This window comes from Lasiosphaeria miniovina, assembly GCF_030549165.1.
Source record: "Lasiosphaeria miniovina strain SMH2392-1A chromosome Unknown B0T26scaffold_1, whole genome shotgun sequence".
NCBI classification, from domain to species: domain Eukaryota; kingdom Fungi; phylum Ascomycota; class Sordariomycetes; order Sordariales; family Lasiosphaeriaceae; genus Lasiosphaeria; species Lasiosphaeria miniovina.
The window spans coordinates 1651298-1670281 of record NW_026848220.1 but is presented as its reverse complement, the minus strand read 5'-3'; the positions used below and the strand labels follow the sequence as shown (position 1 = coordinate 1670281).

The following is an 18984-nucleotide window of genomic DNA, read 5'->3' as shown; positions in this document are numbered from 1 at the left end:
ACTCAGACGCCATAGCTTATGGGGCTCGGTGAACCGAGACAGACTATCAGCGGTAAGTAAGGCAAGAAGCTGGGAAAAGCTCGACCCTGTCGGGCTGGACCCAGCCATGGAATCTGCGCATGATTCAAATCGGGCGGAAGGCATAAGCGGCGCTCCAAATCCAGTCAACCTCGTCGGACACGATCAAGCCTGTAGGTCCGCACGGTGTGCTCGTTTGTGTGTCTTTAAGCCATGAAGCCATCGAGGTATCATGCCCCAGAGTCGGACTCGTCGATCCTGCCCGGATCCCAAAGCCAAAACTATCATCGCCACAGACGAAGTGGCCGTAGCCCTGACGGCGATGGGCACGCTCGCCACACCTTTACTCGCGGGAACTAGAGCATAGGCGCCGCCATCCAAGGAGCCGTCTAGAACCTCAAGCCCACCTAGATCTTACGAAAGACGAACTTGTTCAGTCTTGGCTGAGTCGAACACAGCCCCATCACCCCAAATTCCCCGAAGATAGTAGAATTGAAACCTTGCGGCATTCCTCGTCACAGGCTCTTCCTGAGACCAAAAGCCAGGACAAGAGGAAGAGAAGAAGATTGTCTTCAAGGGGAGTTTCTGCGTTTGCCGAGAAACGCAACCAACCTGAGGCTCGCTTCGAAAAGAGGGCCCGCTACAAGACTCGAGAAGACAAGTATATCCAGAAACTCGACGTGGGTCCCAAGAGAAGTGACGTGCGGAAGCAGGCCGTGGAGAACGACAGGAGAGAAAAGGTCACCATCAACGATCGGCTTTCGGTGAGGTTGCATGCTATATACCAAAGAAAAAAAAATATCTCGAATTAACATTATGGTAGCGTCGCCAGTCGTCAAACATTGGAAATTTCAGAGCAGGAGGTAACGAGGGGTTCTCGCAAGGTAAGTAGTTCTAGCCGACGAGCAGCAACCTGCTGACGGAATACAGCCAGAAATCATGAATCCGATATCGTTGTCTCTGGGTCCCCGGTCATCAATGGGGGAAGGAAGCCATCGGCCCCGAGAGGCAAAACCCACAAGATACTTCCTGGTGAATAAGAGAGAAATTTGGAGGAGATAGGAGCATTTTTCTCTAACAATGCATCCAAGGAGAAACAAAACGCCGTGGGTGGTAGGGAGAGAGCTCAAATAAGGCATGCGCATGGTACCCGGGATCGCGGCAACCCTCACCAAATCTCCAGGGGCCGAAGAGATCATGTTTCAGGTTACGACCCCCAGTTACCCAGGAGAGGCGGCCAGATTACCGGTCAACGGGAGCACGGATTCCGCCAAAGCGGCCTTGACCAGGGACCGGAAGTTCGCGGTCACCAAAACGCTCCAAGAGACCGCTCGAGCAGCAACACAACAGCCTGTTTCACTTGGTCGACAACCGACACTAATCTCGAGACCAGGGCCAACCATGACGATTTCTTCTCGGAGGTGACCACTACCAATGATCACACCCCCGAGTCCGAAAGGGGTGCGTTTGGTGAAGGCAGCGTGGGGAGCGCCAGATGTAAAAGATCAAGGCGACACGCCCTGGGGTTATCAAATCGTCCCGAGATACACGGGGGCTACAGGGATGCAGCATCGCAAACAGAGCCATATACTAAAGCCGTTCCGTCATCTGGTATAGAAACAAACGATCCGCGACTCAAAGGCCAGAGGCTCAGTGCTTCAGGTGGTTGTGACACAGCAAATCCCCCGGTCTCAGGACTTGTTCAAGAAGATCAGATTCCGGAGACGCACGTCTCCTACCGTGTCACAAATGCTGAGCTCCTTCAGCCGAACCAAATACAAACACGGCCAGAGTTTTCGATTGCCCAGGGCCCGGGAACCCTGTCTACGGTCGTATCGAATGAAGCATCTTGTGGGCTACAGCCCCGGCAAGATAACCGACGAGATCGGAATGGAAGCATGCAATTGCTCCAATGGACGGAGCCGGCGAGTGTTGAACCCCTCTTTCATGGGCAGGGATCGACGAGAAATGCAATCCCCGAAGAACTTGACTCGGCCTTCAGTAGAAGACCATTACATGTACGAGATCACAGCCTTGGTCAGGCTGGAAATGATATTCTGGAATACCAGAGTGGCTTAGATGCCCAGCTCTTGTTCCGTCCGGCTCATCATATCTCTGTCCCATTCCAGGGTAGCCAACATGGTGCCGCCCTCTTCAGAAACCAGGTCGCCCCGGCCTCGGCCATGGCTAGGCAAAAGCCTGTATTGGAGAGGATGGAAGACTATATCGAAAGAATAGAACGAGAAACTTTGGGGACAGCAGCCCAACAAGAGGAGCATGGCGCCGGCGAGTATAGTAACTTGAGCCTCATGGACGCGCTAGTAGACTCGCCTCGGGTGGTTATAAACAACGAGGAGAGAACACTACTGACAGAACCAAACGTAGATTAGTTTCCAGCCGGTCCTGATCCGCTGACCCGAACCTCTACTAGTCTCACAGCGCCAAGCTGTGACGCTTTCAACTTGATCGCTCCGTACAGACCTATAGGTAGAGATGGCGATACCGAGGATCATGGAATGGGGTATTTGCCGAGAATCTGACCACAAGGCTATCTATCTTATGCTTGTCACTTTTATACCTGTCAACTGTTCATACCTGTCAACTGTTCATACCTGTCAACTGCAGAGTGTCTCGACGCGTGAGTATACGAATATGCAGCAGGTGGCCAGTCCTGAGAAATGCGCACTCCGCCTTGGTAGCGTTGGACTACTCAGGCTGTTGGTGTTGCCATTTGTTTCTCACGGCCGCCATATCGAAACCGCTCTTCTCTGCTGCTACCACAATGGCAGCGGCCTTGCCGATTACAGGCGCATCGATCATCTTACTGTCCAAAGTCCAAGCACCTCGCCCTTTAGCAGAAGCCCGCGCGTCGGCAATAACGACACGTATCGCCCATTCGACTTCCTCCTCAGATGGCCCGAACATAGTCTGGACGGTACTTATTTGGCTAGGGTGGATGCATTCTAGTTGATGCCAATCGCCTCTATAGTTAGCGAGTAAGACCCCCCTGCAATGCCTGCTGCCTATGTAGAGAGACCGGGGGTGAGAGTTTCGGGAGGGTTGACATACGCTTTCCGTTAAATCCCATCTGCTTACCATTACGGCACTCGGCCCTGATTGTCGACTCGGCGTCGGGGCCCTTGTATGCCGTGCAGACCATGTCGATTGTACTGGGGATATTGAAGGCCCTGGCGGCGGTGACTATGGCGCTCCTGGCAAAGAGGAATTCGGTTAAGCTGGGCGTCCGAGTGAGGGACAGGTCTAGGGCGAAGTCCTCGGCGGCAAAGATCAGGCCGTCCAGGTCGGAAGTGGCATTGCATATCTCACGCAAATCCATGACTGCCCGAGCGGACTCTATGAGGGCGATCAACCTGGGCCGCGGCGCCGACTCGGACCGCGAGGCGTAGCGGAGGTGATCAGCTACAAGCTTGAGTTCACTGGCGCTGTTGACTTTAGGCACGACCACAGCATCGAGTACAGGGAACTTCTTGATGGCGGCGAGGTCGTGGGCTACCAAGCCCGTGGAGACGGCGTTGATGCGCACAGCTAGCTCACCGACGCCCGGTGGTCGCTGCCGAAGGCCGCCGAGGTGGTGAGCGAGGCGTTGGCGGGCGGAGTCCTTTTCTCCCAGAGTGACCGAGTCCTCGAGGTCGTAGGTGATGTTGTCACAGGTTGTTTGGAGAGACTTGGCCAGCATCTTCTCACTACTCGAGGGAACTAGCAACAAGAGTTAGCGAGGGTTGTTTACATGCTGATGGACGGTGATGGTGGTGTTTTAAGTACCATAGAGCAGTGCCCGCCGCAGGACAGATAGCGCTGATTGGGTTTTCATCATGGGCTGCTATCTTCGTTCCAGCCGCTATTCCTGAGTGATTGCTATGTCGCTAGAAGATGTATTTGATTCCGTACCCAGAGTCCCCCGCTCACATGTCTCGTCCCCTGGGAAGTGGATGAAGATAAGTGTCGGGCCGGTGGCAGCTGCGCGCGGCTGCTATTAGTCAAAGCCAGCCCGTGCCTGTCGCTAACTGCAGCCCCTGCTACGCCCTGCAACCAGACAGCGTCTTGGGTTACGTACCTTGCCTCGCAGTTTCGTGTCCACTCTCGGCGCAATTAGATACGTACCTCGACAGCTCGCCTCGACAGCTCCCCAATAAGTCGACCAAACCGGGCGCGCATGGTCTCTCGTTGCGCTCTGCGATAGCATCAATCCCGCACCTCACCTGCGCCAACCATGGATCTAGAACGGACAGGCCCGGGCGCCCTCAGCTGGCGCCTGAGCTCGCATCCCATCACGCTCTTGACCTTTCTAGCATTCCGAGTTTGTATGCAACACGCACAGTACCTATCCTGTTTGTTAGAGTCGAGCTTGGTTTGCTGACGAGTCTGCCGTCCTGAAGCTAGTTTGCTCGTCTATCTGTTCGGCCTCCTCCTCTTCACCGACAGCCTGTAAGTTTGTTGTTGAAAGCCTGCCTCTCTTTTGAACCTGTGACCGCTGACCGATGCTACAACCCGGCAGCGTCATGATCTTCATCGCCACGATCCTCCTCCTCGCGGCCGACTTCTACTACCTCAAGAACATTGCCGGGCGGCGGCTCGTCGGGCTGCGCTGGTGGAACGAGGTCGACCCCTCGACGGGCGACTCGCACTGGGTCTTTGAGAGCAGCGAGCCCGGCACAAAGGTCATCAACGCCACCGACAGCCGCTTCTTCTGGCTCGCTATCTACGCCCAGCCGCTGCTGTGGTTCGTGCTGGCCGTCGTCGCCCTGTTCCGCCTCAACTTTATATGGCTGCCGCTTGTTGGTGCGTTCCTCTGAACATGAACATGAAAAACTGTGAGTCGAGGACTGACATGACAATACAGCCATTGCGCTCGCCCTAACCATCACCAACTCGCTCGCCTTCTCGCGGTGCGACAAGTTCAGCCAGGCGTCCAACCTGGCCGGGAGCGCCTTTAGCTCGGGCAACCTCGCCGGGAGCATCGCAAGCAACATGTTGGGGAGGTTCTTCTCAAGATAATACCCCAAAAACGGGAAGCCGGGGTCTATCTATCCTGGTGGACGTGTGGTTACCAATACGAAGCTTCACTGTCGTTTATTTTTATCCTATTTTTTTGATACTCTTTTTTGTCGCGACACTTTGTTCCAAGGCGGCGCCGGGGGGTTTGGTTTGGTTTAGTTTGGGACGCTACTACGTATGACAAGACGGGATAAAAATTGTAAGAATTAATTTATTTTTTGATCTCTTGAGAGAGGGACAGTAATTGGCCACGGCTGGCTGGCAAAGTGTCTCTTTTCTATGTCAGTGTGTGTATGATATGATGCGAGAAACTCTGCGTGTATTTGAATGGTGGCGGTCAGAGTTCAACGCCAAAGTCAAAGAGTCGTTTCTGCAAACACTGCCAACACTTGCAATACTCAGCCAATCTTACCACCTGATATGGATTGTGAAGCGGTGGTTGAGGCATCGAATTAGGGCACGCATTTCCATTCTTGTCTTCCACCACCATCCCAAGCCCCCTGGTGTTATGTTATGTTAAGTATTTTATGTACAACACGAAATAAGATAAGGTAGGCCATGGTCCTTGTTCTAGTCCTGCCGCTACTTTGCTACCCTTTAAGTAACTACTTATGTATGAACAAAATGTATGATATATAGTATGTATGATTGTATGTTTGTATGTCCTGATCGCTGACTGTGTGAGGACGCTCTCCGGGGGTGTTGAAATAAACAAATATCCCGGTGGCGGTTAGCAAATGAATCGAGTGTTGTGCCAGGAAATTCTGTGTGAGAAGGGCATCGTGGTAGAACGTGGCTCTGACGTTGTCCCGCTCGTTGTTTGCCGTATGTTTGTTTGTGGGCGTCGTGAAGGGATGTAATGGAAAGAGGGTGACAGACGAACGAACGGGAAAAAGTAACAAGGCAAGGCAGGGCAAGGCAAGGCGACTGCAGCGACAACAACCACCCCCATTCCAACGAACCCTACCCAAAATCTTCAAAAAGACAAGCACGACAACAAGAACTCCGGCTCTCGCTCCCCTTTCTCTTCCTCGCGGGAAGGACATACAACAAACACACTCACAAAACAACAACACCCACATATTCCCCGATCCCGTATTCGTAGATACATACATACCGCTGAGAGGTATAAGACGTAAAAATAGCTATGGGCAACGTAACACGAAATAAAAGAGATATATTTTCCAATATGAAAGAGAATAAGAATAACCCCCTTCCTTAAAAACACACAAATATAGGACTATGAACAATAAAAACAGCCTCAAAACCTCCCCCCTGCGGTGTGGTCATGCAACGCCGCCCCTCCGGCCCCTCTGCCCGACGACGACTGCTCAATAGCTGCATCAAGCTGCCGCTCCTCCTCCTCGAGTCGGTACAGCTCGTCCTCGGTCATGCCCTCCTCAACGAGGTGGGCGTACTGCGCTGAGACACCATGCGGCGTGACGCGGCCCGGCGGCACGGGGCTAGCCATGGCGCTGCGCGTCGTCGTCGTCGTCATCGTCTCATCGGCCACGGTTGTTGTTACTGCTGTTGCTGTTTGCGGGCTTGATGATCCTAGCCGCGAGGCGGTCGGCCGGTCCGAGTACGGCGTGTAGGACCGCGACGACTGTTCGGGAGGTATTGGTGAGGATGGATGCTGTTGTTGGTGTTGCTGCTGTTGGTGTTGCTGCTGTTGGTGTTGCTGTTGAAGCAGGAGTTGTTGCTGCAGCTGAGCTGCTGGGTGGCGGCGGTGTACTACGACTGGTGCGACAGGAGTTGCACTGGGGGCGGCGACGACAGGCGGGATGATAGTGGTGGGGTGCGTTTGATGTAACGAGGCCTCGTGGTAGGGGGTACCTGTACCTGTGACACCACCACCTACAGCAACAGCGACGCCGTCGTCCGAGTAGGGCGAATGCGGTGAGCCGTCGACGTCGACGCCGGCGCTGGCCTCCTCCTTCTCGGCCATGATCAGGTTCTCGGGCCGGTGGTGGCGGTCGGTGCCGTACGGGTCCGCGGCGCCGCCCAGCGCTAGCCGCGACTGCTGCCGCCGCCGCCGCCGCATAATGAGTAGGATGATGCCGGCGATGACCGCCAGTCCCGCGACGCCCGCGCCCACGGCAATGCCGACGATGGCGCCGATGGAGAGGCCGCCGGCGGACCCACCGGCCGGCTTGTCGGCTTCCGGCACCGCGACGGCGGTGGTGGAGGACGTGGACGTGGACGTGGTGGTGCTGAATGTTCCCGTCGTTGTTCCGGCAATGGGCGCGATGCCAGTGGTCAGAGTCGTGTTGACCTCGGTGTGGCGCGGGTTCGGGTCGGCCAAGATGGGGTTTTGCTGGGCTTTAGTTAGGAGGTCCAGTCTGGCCACGTCGACAAACGTGAAGGCCCTGCTGTAGCTCTTGCCGTCGCCATTGGGCCACACGGCCTCAAAGTACAGGGCGACCGACTGTATCGCAAGGACGTTTGTCTGATTGGTGAAGAAGACGACGCCGCCGTTTTCCGTCGAGTCGACTGTTTGCCATGCATGTCTCTGTTAGCAAAGCCCTTGAGCGGAGGTCCCGTGTTCAAGCCCACCTGTAAGCGGTATCCCGTTAACGGTGCCGGTGAATTGCCGCCTCTCGGGGGTAGCACCAGTGCCGGCGGCGCTGGCAGTACCAAGGCCTCCTGCGTTCCCGCTCCCGATGGCCTGGCTGGCGGCGGCGGCATTGGCGGTGCCGTTGCCAATCTGCTTCTCGAGGTTGTTGTCGTCGATGTAGAACAGCCTGATCTCGTTGACGCGGATTCCCGGCGACAGCCAGCTAAAATTCTTGCTCATCACTGCCGTTTCATCCGTGAGACTGAAGATGGCTTTTTGCGGGTTTGCCGGGTCGCTTCCCGTGAATGTCATTTCCTGAAACTCAACGGCGTCGCTATTGGCAGTTCCTAGACAAAGGGCGGCCAGCAGCCAGGCCCTCCCTGCCGATATTCGCATTTCTGGTCGTCCCTGACTATGGCTTCTGCGCAGCCGCAACACTTCCCGGTGCCCGAATCAATATCTCGCCGTCGTCTTGGGGCGAGATTATTTTTTGGGTTTGTTCAGGGAGGTGGTCTCATCGCCCCGTCCTCGCTCGGTCCTAGCCCTTGCACGTTTTCCGTTTATTTAGCCAATTATGTCCGCGCCCGGATGCCGTCAATCGAGCCCGGCCGGGCGTGTTTGTGGTTGTGGCGAAAGAGGCCCTTTTGCTGTTTGCTGTTACCGGCGTGCTCAATGTAACAGTCGACGGCTGTGCCCGAGCGACGCCTTCGAGAAAGAAGGGATGACACGGAAAAGAAAATAAATGGAAGGGGAACACAAAGAGAGGCACCGCCGTGGGGGAGAAAAGATTAGATTGGAAGGGCAAGGCTCTCTCCGCGTGTCCGTTCTGTCTCGCAGTCAGCACTCTGATGTAAACTCCCCCACTACAAATTCCCGCCGTGCCCCCCGGAACTGAGAGCCTTCAGCTGAGAAGCAGAGGATTACGCTTGTTCCCATGCCACCGCCCAAACCCCAAAGCCAAGCGCTGCTGCCAAAGGGCTCGAGAGGCGCAGCCTCACCAACCAAACGAGCTCCCCGTCTTTAGTTTCCAACCTATGCCGCAAAGGGGGGAAGATGGGAAGAGGGGGCATCGGACCCCTGCTCTCCTGGCTTACTTGGCTCTGGTACGCTCTTGGGTCTGGCCACTTCTGGAAAGGGCCCTCGGAACCAGACCCCCTCAATCGGAAGCTGGCGTACTTGAGACGCTGCAGTGACTCGGATATCTTTGTTTCTACCCATCACCAGCATCGGAAGGAGGCACAGATAATGAGAGAGAACGGAGTAGGAGTAATCAATTAATCAATAAACAGAGCAGTTCATATGCTATGCCATGTTCTATAATTCTATGTAATTAGCTTAGGTTGACAGACACGAGTAGACACCCAAGTATGTAGATACATAGTACTTGCACACCATCACACAAGAACTTCAAACGGCTTCCCCAATGTTGCTGATTAAAGATGCCGAACGACGCCCCCCTCCCCGGCCGAATAGAAAGGCGGTGCACCAGCAGCCGACGGGCATCGTCCTTCATCTGGGCCTATTGGGTGCAAGAAAGAGCACGGCTTCCTTCCGCAGTCATGTACGTTTGCAGAATGATATGTAAGAAGACGGACAGACTCTAGACAGAGCAACACGCATGTGTCTTGGCACACTGTGGTCCGCGTATACATTAAAGTGGCCGACCTCCGTCTTGAGAACCCAGCGACCCGCACTGTCCAAGAGGGTGGGTAGTGGTCTTTGGTGGGTGTCAGCAACTGGGGGGCTGAGCTATTTATTGCTGACGATCCATCCTCCCGTCAAATTGTAGTTTAGTGTTGGACCCCTCACGCTCCAAAAGGCTCTCGGCAAGCAAGCGGCTGATCCTGGACTGCATTTTGATTAGTGAAGTTGGCGTGCCCGTCTAGGCCTGTGCTGACGGTCTTGGCCCGTTTCGGAGAATTTCCAGGTGGTTGCTGACTCGCTGGAAACCCCAAGTCTGCAAGTGGAACCCCGACTCTGGTTCCGGCTCCGATTCGGGTCCGGCTCCGGATCTTAGCTTCTTTCCGCGAAATTCAAAGCACAATCCGTGACATTGCAAAGGGTCAAGGCTTCAGGACGAAAGCGGCTTTTGTTGTGATAATTTAACATTTTGTCGTATCTGATCCCGATCAAAAAGATGCTACGCGTTCCTCATGAAGCAGATGCGCATGGTGTTGAGACTCGAGAGGCGTCAGCACTTGTGTAATCGCAATTAGTCCCCAATTCGACGACCGAACTCGACTCGACTTGCGCATGCTGCAGAGAAGGGCCGTCTGTTCGTGCAGCGCTCAGTCGCCCAGTCGCTGATAGCTAGCCTTGGTCATACTGCAATGCGCCCTCATCTCTGCTTCCTGACTTGTTCCTTCAGTAAAAGATCTCGCATAGCTGCCCTAGCGTTGCGGCTACCACCTAGCTTGGGGCCCTTGAGAATCTCATCTTGATTCGCCTTGGGGCGCGGCACCGCGTTTATAGCAGGCTTCCTCCGTCGGTGCCTCTGCGACATGGCGTCCATGAAGTCGCGTCGGAACTGCTCCGCGATCCGGTCGTCTGCGGCCAGTTCTTCTTCATCCATGCCCGTCTCAGGGGCAGTCGTTTCAGGCGCCATGTCGTAGACGTCAACTGTATCATATGTCAGCACATTTATTCTCTCGAGGGAAACGTTTTTACCCGATGAGTACGGGGCTGAGGCCGAGGGTTACACTCACGTCTGTTTTCGCTCAAAAACTCTTCGACGAGCTGATCACGCTTGATATCGTCACTTCCCCTCCGGTTCCTCGGCCGCCACGGCTTGCCATCCGGTCCGAGGCGGGCTTTCTTGGGTGGACTGCCAGGCACCTCTTCATCTTCGGCGGCTAGGCCCTGGAGGCGTCGCCTCGCACGCTCCGTCATGGCGATGTTGCGGGCCCGAGCCTCGTCGCCGAGATCAATTTCCTGGAGCTTCCCAAGGAGGGCGCGCTGCGTTTCGACCTGCTTGCCGCCCACTGTTGCCACCGAATCAAAACCGCGGGCCGACTGCGATGTGCCGTCCTGGTGGCTGCTTTGCTGCTCCAACGCCTCGACAGCGTTCCGCTTCCGTCTAGCCAGCTCGGATTCTACATATTCCTCCCTTGCTTAATCAGCCGCTGCCCGCACTGGTCGCGCCCCTTGGGGGGTCTCTGTTAGGAGAAGTTACTCACATGTGCTTATTGACCAGCTCGCCGGCCAGGCCCGTCTGCGGGGCAAAGCGCTTCGGGATGCCGCCTAGTATGAGGCCATCCGCGGCATCGGCCCCATCGTGCAGAACCATGCCCTGCTCCGTATTCCCGTTGGGTGCGGGGCTGTCGTCGCCATGCGAGAAGGCGCCGGCACGGAAGCCGACGCCGCCATGCCTGTGCTTTCGGGCGTTGCGCAATTTGAGCGCTTCTGCGACTACCAGGCCCTGCTCGGCATCGGCATCGTCTGTCTCGGTGGCTGGCCCAGGGGTATTGGCGACTAGGGGTGCTGAGGGGCGGTCGAGGTGGTCACTCTCGGCAGTTGCTGTTGACACGCCGTCGGATCGCTGGCGGTACATTTTCCTCTTTTTGCCCGGCCGAAAGACCACCTGCGGTACTTCGCTCAGTGCTTCTGCATTTGAAGTTGGCGATGCCATGTTGTGGGTTGCTGCGGTTTGATGATGCTCTGGCGTTGAGCGATGCGGAGGGAGCGCTGCTAGGATTGTGATTTTAGAGATGGCGGCGGCAACCTGGCTGTACAACGGATATGGAATTACGGATAAGAGGTGGCGAAACCCAACCACGGCGCAGGTCGGGAGTTAGCCTCCTCACCCAGTAACCCTAACCCTTGATTCTAGCGAGCGAGCGACGAATGATGACGAACTGAATGCGGTAATTGTGACCTAATGTACATCAAACGCCATAACAACAACTTCGTATCTCAATCTCTACGACCAACCAAGTATATTCATCACAGCGATGACAAGTTATTTCTTCAAACTTTCCCGGCTGGTAGCCGCGAAATATACTCGAGAGCCCACCAACTACGCCGGAGAGTACGAATTACTAAATATCCATACACGGCGTGGGTTGTTGCTCTGCCTAGACAACCGACAAACTAGCCATCTGTCACAATTATCAGCGGAACATCCCGGATGATCATCCAAATAAAACATACTATATAGTATGCCATTGAATTCAAAGGATCTAATATTGTATATTGTATTTCGTCTGCTCAAGAAGGGACTTCCACAGTTAGATATATTACCAAATGAAGCGGCTTATACCCATGACCACACACGCTAAAGTAAACACAGTTTCAATTTGCCGCAGTACAGCAAGAAGTCAAACGAGTGAACGGCACTACTCTGATAGATTCATAGCGGCCGACTCACAAGCCACCATGCAACATCAAGGTTTTCGCCCGGGGCATATAAAGCGCACCAAATGTCTAGCTGCACAGCTTCTCTCACCTTCTCCCTAACCCAGTACACACCAGTCAATCCACGCTTCAGTCAGCTCGCGCGACCATATCAACCAACGCGCCAATCTAGCGCTCAGGTGAGCTAGCAATCCTCTGGCTCAAGAGTTGTATTGCTAACACCTGCTCCCAGACCAGTACGGGTGCCCAGCTGTACCCTATAACTGGGCCACTTGTACCAAAGGAACGAAGGACCAAGATATCCGTCTACCTGGGGAACCTCCTGAAGGGAAAGCAGTCCCCCTCGAACTCAATGAACAACAACGCATTATCTAGGTCTTTTTACGGCTTTTCCACATTTTCTAGTCGCTTCAGCTATGCCTTCAACCTCCTCTCTTAAGCTTTGACCGAAGCGGTTGTCAACGCCTAGCCTTAAGTAGACGAAATATAATATTATCTCATTACGGGAAGGCATGGGCTTGGCATCGACAATCACAGCGACCAAAGCTGAAGAGAGGAAGTTGAAGGCATAGTTGAAGCTACTGAAAGATGTAGAAAAGCCGTGGGAAGACCTAGACGGAGATCTGGAGGCCTGGGCCTCTTGGCCCGGGGATGAGTGTTTTGGCTGTCAGTGGTTCGGTTCAATCAACGGATTCTAAAATGTTCAGCTAGATGCAGTATGTACCACACTCGCAAATGGATATCTCAAGACACTGTTGGTGCAATTTTCTACCATGCCCAAGTCCGTCAAAGGATCTAATATTTTGATGCACGAGCGCGGCGATAACAAACCGAGAAGTTGCAGTTCAAAACTAACCCGAAGGCTGGGGTGTGTTCACTGTTAACGACCTGGAAGTACAGTACATTACAACCCAAGAAATCGTGACCTCGACTGCGCCTCCCCCTCACATCGTTGCAACCCATCATCTGCCTGTTCTTCCCCTTGTTCTTAGCCTGCCCCGAGCGCATGTCAATTGGACAATATGTCGCCGACTACACATCGCCGCATCAGCCCTACTTGTCGCGTTGGACCGAGCGACGCGCCATCCGATCCTAAAATGCCGACTAGAAGTGTCTTCGAACGGCGTAGAACTTGTTCTGGTTGCATCACCACGCGAGTTGTGACGCCCGTTCAAGGCACGACGCAAAACCCACCTTCACACGGAATACGGAATACAGGCGCCCAAAAGTCATGTGCGCACCGCAACCTGAGACTGGCCGCCAGGTGAAAGAAGTGTCGAGGCCAGGCGGGTAGGTTGGCGGGCTGGGTAGGCAGGTCACAGGCCTCAGCCCGCGATATTTATTTATTTATATAGGCTTTTTAGATTGCACGCGTAGAAAGACCGACCGAGTGACCAACCTTCTGGTCTGCAGTACCCAGAAGGCCATTTCCTGCATCGCTTTCCGTCTAAAAATAAAAATAACCGCAAGGTTAGAGACCAGTAACGGCCCGCCCGCCCGGGTCGCCGCCCGCGGTCTGCCTAAGTTTCCCATGTTGCAGCCTCGCCCGAAATGGCGGCCGGTTCAGATACGGAGGCTGAACTGTCTGTACTGACATGTTCTCTTCGGAGCTGCAATCCCCTTCCCAAAGTCAAAAAGGCTGGTGTGAGACTGCCTCTCGCCTTCTGCATTTCTTCTCGTCTTGTTTTGGCCCCCCCCGGCCGCCTATCACGTAGCCGTTGTCAGAGAATCTGTAGATAGGGCGAATCACAAGCCCGAGCCCGGAAGTGGTCCTGGCGCGCGGGGCCCTGGAAAATAAATTCCCACGGCCTCGGAGAGGCCCGCCCGGCGATCACTGACGATCGCCGACCCCACCCCCCTCCTTCATGGGGCCCGACATGAAAAACGGGCCAAAAAAGTCTCTCCCGCATTTCCAGAATACAAAAACCAGGCCGCCTCCGGCAGACACGGCAGGGCCAGACCGGGTTCTTGGGGGCTTGGTGGTCGTCGCCCACCTGTTTTTTGTTTTGTTGGCCTGAAAACTCGGACATGCACTTGCATTGCCTGAAGATGGACGTCCACGTGCAGGTACTGCACAGGGCCGCTATGTGGAACAAGTTAAGGGGGCACGCACTCGTGACAGACGTCGTTGGCATCAATAGCCTTAAAAAAGACAGACAGACGCCTGCCTTCCTTGCTGCTTGCAGTCTACGACACGATTTTGAAGTAACTCTCTCACTCAGGTACACAAACTAACTCTCCCTCTGTCCTACAAACTGACAGGACCTATTAATCCACCCAGTTCTCCAGAAGGGGCCCTTTTGACCCGGTCCTCGCTCGGGCGAACATGCCGTGTTGTGTCGTGTCATGTTGCGCCATGCCATGCATCGTGTGCTGTGTCTTTCTGAATGTTGCTGTGTGTATTTCGTAGATAGGTAGGTAGACAAACAGACACTGACGGGCACAGTACATAAATACATACAAAGGCACTTACACTATGCTTGCCCCTCTGGCTAAAGTCGCCCGCAACAAGAGTGTGTGTGAAGGACGCGGGATCGCCGTCGCATCTCTCGTAGAAGCCATGGGGAAGAAACCCTCGAAGCGTCTTTTTCTTCTATTCCTTTGACTGCCAAACGCCTAGTTCACGGTCTAGTCAATGCCTTGGACTCTCGCGCTCCCGGTTCAAGACCAAAAACAAGCCAAGCGAAAACGCCCCAAACGAATATCCCAGAAAGCAAAACGTGATACTACTACCTGTTGCCGGTTTCATTAACCCTAGCAAAAGAAAAAGAAAAACGAGTCTGAAAATCACCTGACCGCCTCTAGGCTCCTCCAGACTTACCCAAGCCAAACAGTCAGATGCACAGTTTTGCTGCATGGTGATGTTAGTCAAAATGCGACTGTAGAGGGAATGACGTCCGAAAATATTCGGCGAATGGCAGTTTAGCAGGTCGGCCGTGGCTATTTTGGTATCTTACCAGCCCTCGGGCCACGACCGGCCAATATTGGGCGGCGGGCCGGCTCTGCATGTTGCTCCTGCGACTGACGCAAGAAGCCAATCAAGGTACTAGTCCTGCTCGGCCTGCAGCAGCACAGCACAGCGCGCGGCACGGCACATGCATACATACATCGCTCACGGCGAGGACAGCTGTGTGCATAATGAACAGAAACAATGTTTGGTAAAAATCGAATACTGCGCAGGCGAGTATCTCAGATCTAGGTTATGAACGAAGTATCCTTCCAAACGCCGCCGGGGATTTCCCGCCTGGCTGCCCCTTATGTAACTGGCTTTACCGCAGTGACAGTAAAGCACTCCCGAATGTGCAAAAGGCTCCCTTGTCTTTTGGGGCTTGTAGTAGACCCTCATGGATATCATAATAAACACCACCCTCATCAATAAAGCAATCGCCCCTATTCCAGTAACGCATGTGGGCCCCGCATGCCGCGTAGACATCGGAATCGCTGCGCCTCGTCCCTTTCTACAGCTCAAAATGTCGTTGAATATGTACAGAGAATTTTGTGTGCAGAAGCTGCCGTTGTTTTCGATCATCGTCCATCAAATCCACTGTGCCGCCCTGACTGGCCTTGAATCGCCAAAGAACATGACGGCCAGCCCTCGGATCTCGCCCAAGTAGTCTTCAGGACTAAACTTGCATAGCCCTTTGGCGAGAAGCTCTTGCTCTTCGGCATCAACCTCGTTCAGCTGCTCCTTGACACCGTACTCCTCGGCAATCTCTGTGACTTGCGCTAGCTCCTGGCCGAATGGATGATGGGCTTGCGAGGCGTCTTTCCTGTGCTGATATTGCGTCTGGGGCGAAGTCATGTACGAGAGCGAAGGGGCGTTGATAGTCCCGGTTGACATGTTGGCTTTGTGATTAGGAGGAGCCGAGCTCGCCGATGTGACAGAAGTTCCCGTGCTACCTGATGACGACCGGGAAAAGCTAAAACTCGCCTTTGTCGAGAGGCTGTGGCTGGACTGCTCCGACATGCGGGAAATTGACCGTTGCCGCACTAGGTTGTCATACGACTTCTTGGTGTGAGAAGTTGCCCGCTGCGGAATGCGCGGTGCCTCTGTCGGGGTGGTGGGCACGGTGGAGTGTCCTGGTACAGTAAAATAACTTGATAAGTGATTCGGCACTGGCGACAGAACTCTCTTTGGCGCTGACTCAATATCCGGACTCGTTGGAGGAGTTGAGCCGGCAGTGGGCGCACCGTCCGAGAGCTCATCGTCGGATCGATGCGAGGAGCCAGTCGAAGACGCTGTCTTTGGGAAGAGGTCTGGCGCGTTATATGACAACATGTTGGTGGTGTGGATAAGCTGGACAGGCGCAGAGATCTTGTGTCGGATAGACCCGATCGATCCCTTAGTTGAATTGCTCCGCTGCGGTGCGGCGTCAGCATCGCCTGTCTGGAGGCTCTGCTTTAGCCGCCGTGTCGTGAAGGCTCTTGCGATAGACATTTTGGCCGTCGGCTGGCCTAGCCAAGAAATCGAAACGCGGTTGCGTGATGGTAGGTTGGATTGCTCCAACCACTGAAAAAGGAGGGAGTGCTAGTCGCAATCCCGGGCTCTTTATGCCTGGGAGCTGTGGACTGGGGTTCACCAAAGTGAAAAAAACCTGACGTGGCTCAGAAGAAGGCGAGAAAATCGGAAGTTCCTGCGTAGATTGTTACAGAGAGGCAAGCGGTGCTGTGTCAGAGGGCGAACGACAGAGTCGATGGAGCCGATAGAGGAGAGTCCAGATGACCGAAGGGTGGGTGTGACGTTGCGCCTGCTGAGGTGCACTTGTGTTCCCCGTCCCAGCCTTCTTGGGGAAGGTTACCTTGCTCGGTTCAGACGACCTTATCACGTCGGTCGAAAGGGATCCGGGTCACCAGAAAATCACGAAAGGATGAACCGGGAGCTGAGAGAGAAGTGAGAGACAGTCCAGATATAGGCTCGACTGAACTGCGGAGAACTGGCAACAGGCCGGCTTGGTAAGGTTGTTTCTCGGGATGTTTCTCATATGGGCTGAAATGTTAAAAACGGCCGTTCCACCAAATCGGAATCGAAAGCTGGGTGACGGCGGCCAGTGACAAAATCAAGCCGAGGAAATCGAAGATAAAAAAAGGTAAATTCTAGCTAAGGTACGTGTACGTTTGTAGTTCGGGTCGTCGCGGCGGATCCAGTCCTCTGCGTGGTACGAGCTGTGTGTGAGGTCGTCGATTCGACTGTGGGAAGTGAAACCCCGGTTGTGGAAGAAGGTTGATGATCAAGTGCCGAAGGAATATCGTACTCGGGTCGAGGAAATGTTGTCGGTGAATATACGTGAAAGGAATGTCAAATGATTGTGAGGCCGAGATGGACTTTCAATGACGACTTCTGAGGAGTTCAACACCTGAGAAGCCCGCAAAGGAGAGTATTTGTCGGTGCGAGACCGAGAGAAGGGACTGATGAGAATAGCAAGGTACGGTAGACCAGCTTGGGGGAGGGCACAACAATAAAAGACGGGGACATGCGATGGAAGGAAGGACCTGGCTCGTCGAAAGACACAGGGGTGCAGCGAGGCACAGACCCTTTGGGCGCATCGGTCTGTACATAGTACTGGTACTTTGCTGGTGGCCCCACACCAGGTCGCACTTGAGGTAGCGTTACGCTCATCCCCCGGTCCGGTGGGCTTCACAAGGGGTGTGAAAGCTCTGGGATCCCTGTTCCTAGGACCGGGCCGGCAAAAAACAGACGGAGGAGAGCACACATCCGCGCCCAAAATCGCGCCCGTTTTCCCCTCCCCAGATGCCGCTGTCTTCGCCTAAAACCCTGATCCTTGCATGACGTGCCGGCCACTTTCCTCCTTTCCTGTGGTTGGCCAGCAAGTTAATGCAGCCTCAATCGTACCAATGGGAGACCATGGAAACACTTCTGAGTTTCTCCAACCCTGGTGGTGTATCGGGGCATCACCACTGGCACCCTTTCAGATTCCGGAAGGGCAGTCAACTTCAATCCTAATGCAGAGTGGCAACTCATCGCGGCGCAAATAAGAGCATGATACACATCTCTAGGTTCTGGAGAGTAGCAAACCGGCCTCAATGGGGGTGTGTTCTAGCGAGGTATTTTTGGAGCGAGTCTTCCGCCGTCTGCAAGTCGGGCGCCTGCGTAGCCTTTGTGCGGTTGAAGCACTACATGTCAGTCCGCTTGCCTGCCGCTCCTCATTGGCCCCAGGGCCCGACTCGGGTCACTCGCATGGTGTGCAACTGCACGCGCTGTCTGTGACTGTCTTCTGCTGCAGCAAGAGGTTCCGACGTGGGTTGACGACAGAGGGTCCACGTTACACGGTGAGGTGTGTGCTAATTAAGTGAAGGTTGCAACGCTCTCGGGATTTCTCTTGTCTAAGTTAGCCTCATGCGCCAGCTCGCCTTCTCATCATTGAGTCATGAAAGAAGCCGTCTGGATTATCGCGTGGGCTGACAAAGTCGAATAATTCCTGATTGAGAGGATTGAATGCCTGTGTACGGATACCTCCGTAATGACTAGGGAGACAGAAAAGGCGAAGTTTGTTTCGCACGTCCCTATTTCTGAGAGAGGGTCGATCCAAGGCAGGACAGGGGAGCCGGTGACGACCCACCCGGCACCTCGAACCCGCAATCTGCCCAATAGGCATTCGAAGCCCGGGTCTGTTCCTGCGTTTGAAACGGGCTAAAATATCCAGGGGTCTCATTGGCCAAATGTTCCTATCTGGCACTTGCTTCTGGAAGGGTTCCTGGTCTGAAACCAAGCAGAGCGAGCCCATCAGAGAGCCAGGCATGGCTCTCCTTTTTGCCCGCCTGCCTGCACACTCAGCATGCGCGCGTCGGTGAGCTATCGAATTGGACCTTTCGGATACATGAAGTGCGTAAATCGCAGGCAGCCTCGGAGTCCAGCTGACTGTTTGTTGAACTAGCAGGCAAGCAAACCACCTCAGCTTGGATGCGCAGTCCAAACCCTGAATTGATGTTGATGCGGTACTTGGTATGGACAGTACCCGCAGTAGGGATCTGGTGAATAAGATCATCCGGGAATACTATACTACCTAGGGTATTCGTAGGAG

The 18984-nt window shown here is 54.4% G+C and overlaps 6 protein-coding genes across 6 annotated transcripts; 2 read left to right on the top strand and 4 right to left on the bottom strand.

Annotated features, from left to right (window-relative positions):
• Nucleotides 1-250: 250 nt before the first annotated feature.
• B0T26DRAFT_669808 (uncharacterized protein) lies at nucleotides 251-1058 on the top strand (the record flags this gene model as incomplete). Its single annotated transcript, XM_060439107.1, has 4 exons — nucleotides 251-325; nucleotides 540-782; nucleotides 842-902; nucleotides 949-1058. The coding sequence occupies 4 exons, from the start codon at nucleotides 251-253 to the stop codon at nucleotides 1056-1058; spliced, it is 489 nt and encodes a 162-aa protein (XP_060302275.1).
• A 1666-nt stretch (nucleotides 1059-2724) lies between these two features.
• On the bottom strand, nucleotides 2725-3850 carry B0T26DRAFT_632927 (Pyruvate/Phosphoenolpyruvate kinase-like domain-containing protein; the record flags this gene model as incomplete). The annotated part of the gene is made up of 3 exons (XM_060436489.1): nucleotides 2725-2981; nucleotides 3088-3735; nucleotides 3802-3850. The coding sequence occupies 3 exons, from the start codon at nucleotides 3848-3850 to the stop codon at nucleotides 2725-2727; spliced, it is 954 nt and encodes a 317-aa protein (XP_060302274.1).
• Nucleotides 3851-4067: 217 nt separating this feature from the next.
• Nucleotides 4068-5462, top strand: B0T26DRAFT_684059 (uncharacterized protein). The gene is made up of 4 exons (XM_060440827.1): nucleotides 4068-4340; nucleotides 4416-4464; nucleotides 4535-4818; nucleotides 4880-5462. Exons 1-4 carry the CDS (start codon nucleotides 4250-4252, stop codon nucleotides 5032-5034), a joined length of 579 nt encoding a protein of 192 aa, XP_060302273.1. The 5' UTR covers nucleotides 4068-4249; the 3' UTR covers nucleotides 5035-5462.
• A 678-nt stretch (nucleotides 5463-6140) lies between these two features.
• B0T26DRAFT_17676 (uncharacterized protein) lies at nucleotides 6141-8076 on the bottom strand. Its single transcript, XM_060433591.1, has 2 exons — nucleotides 7591-8076; nucleotides 6141-7527 (listed from the first exon to the last, which is right to left on the bottom strand). The coding sequence occupies exons 1-2, from the start codon at nucleotides 7985-7987 to the stop codon at nucleotides 6296-6298; spliced, it is 1629 nt and encodes a 542-aa protein (XP_060302272.1). The 5' UTR covers nucleotides 7988-8076; the 3' UTR covers nucleotides 6141-6295.
• A 1853-nt stretch (nucleotides 8077-9929) lies between these two features.
• On the bottom strand, nucleotides 9930-11015 carry B0T26DRAFT_625552 (hepatocellular carcinoma-associated antigen 59-domain-containing protein; the record flags this gene model as incomplete). The annotated part of the gene is made up of 3 exons (XM_060436169.1): nucleotides 9930-10210; nucleotides 10297-10697; nucleotides 10768-11015. Coding segments are annotated over 3 exons (930 nt in total), but the record flags the coding sequence as incomplete, so codon positions are not given.
• A 4464-nt stretch (nucleotides 11016-15479) lies between these two features.
• Nucleotides 15480-16382, bottom strand: B0T26DRAFT_745433 (uncharacterized protein; the record flags this gene model as incomplete). Its single annotated transcript, XM_060444561.1, has 1 exon — nucleotides 15480-16382. The coding sequence occupies one exon, from the start codon at nucleotides 16380-16382 to the stop codon at nucleotides 15480-15482; it is 903 nt and encodes a 300-aa protein (XP_060302270.1).
• Between the last annotated feature and the right edge of the window lie 2602 nt (nucleotides 16383-18984).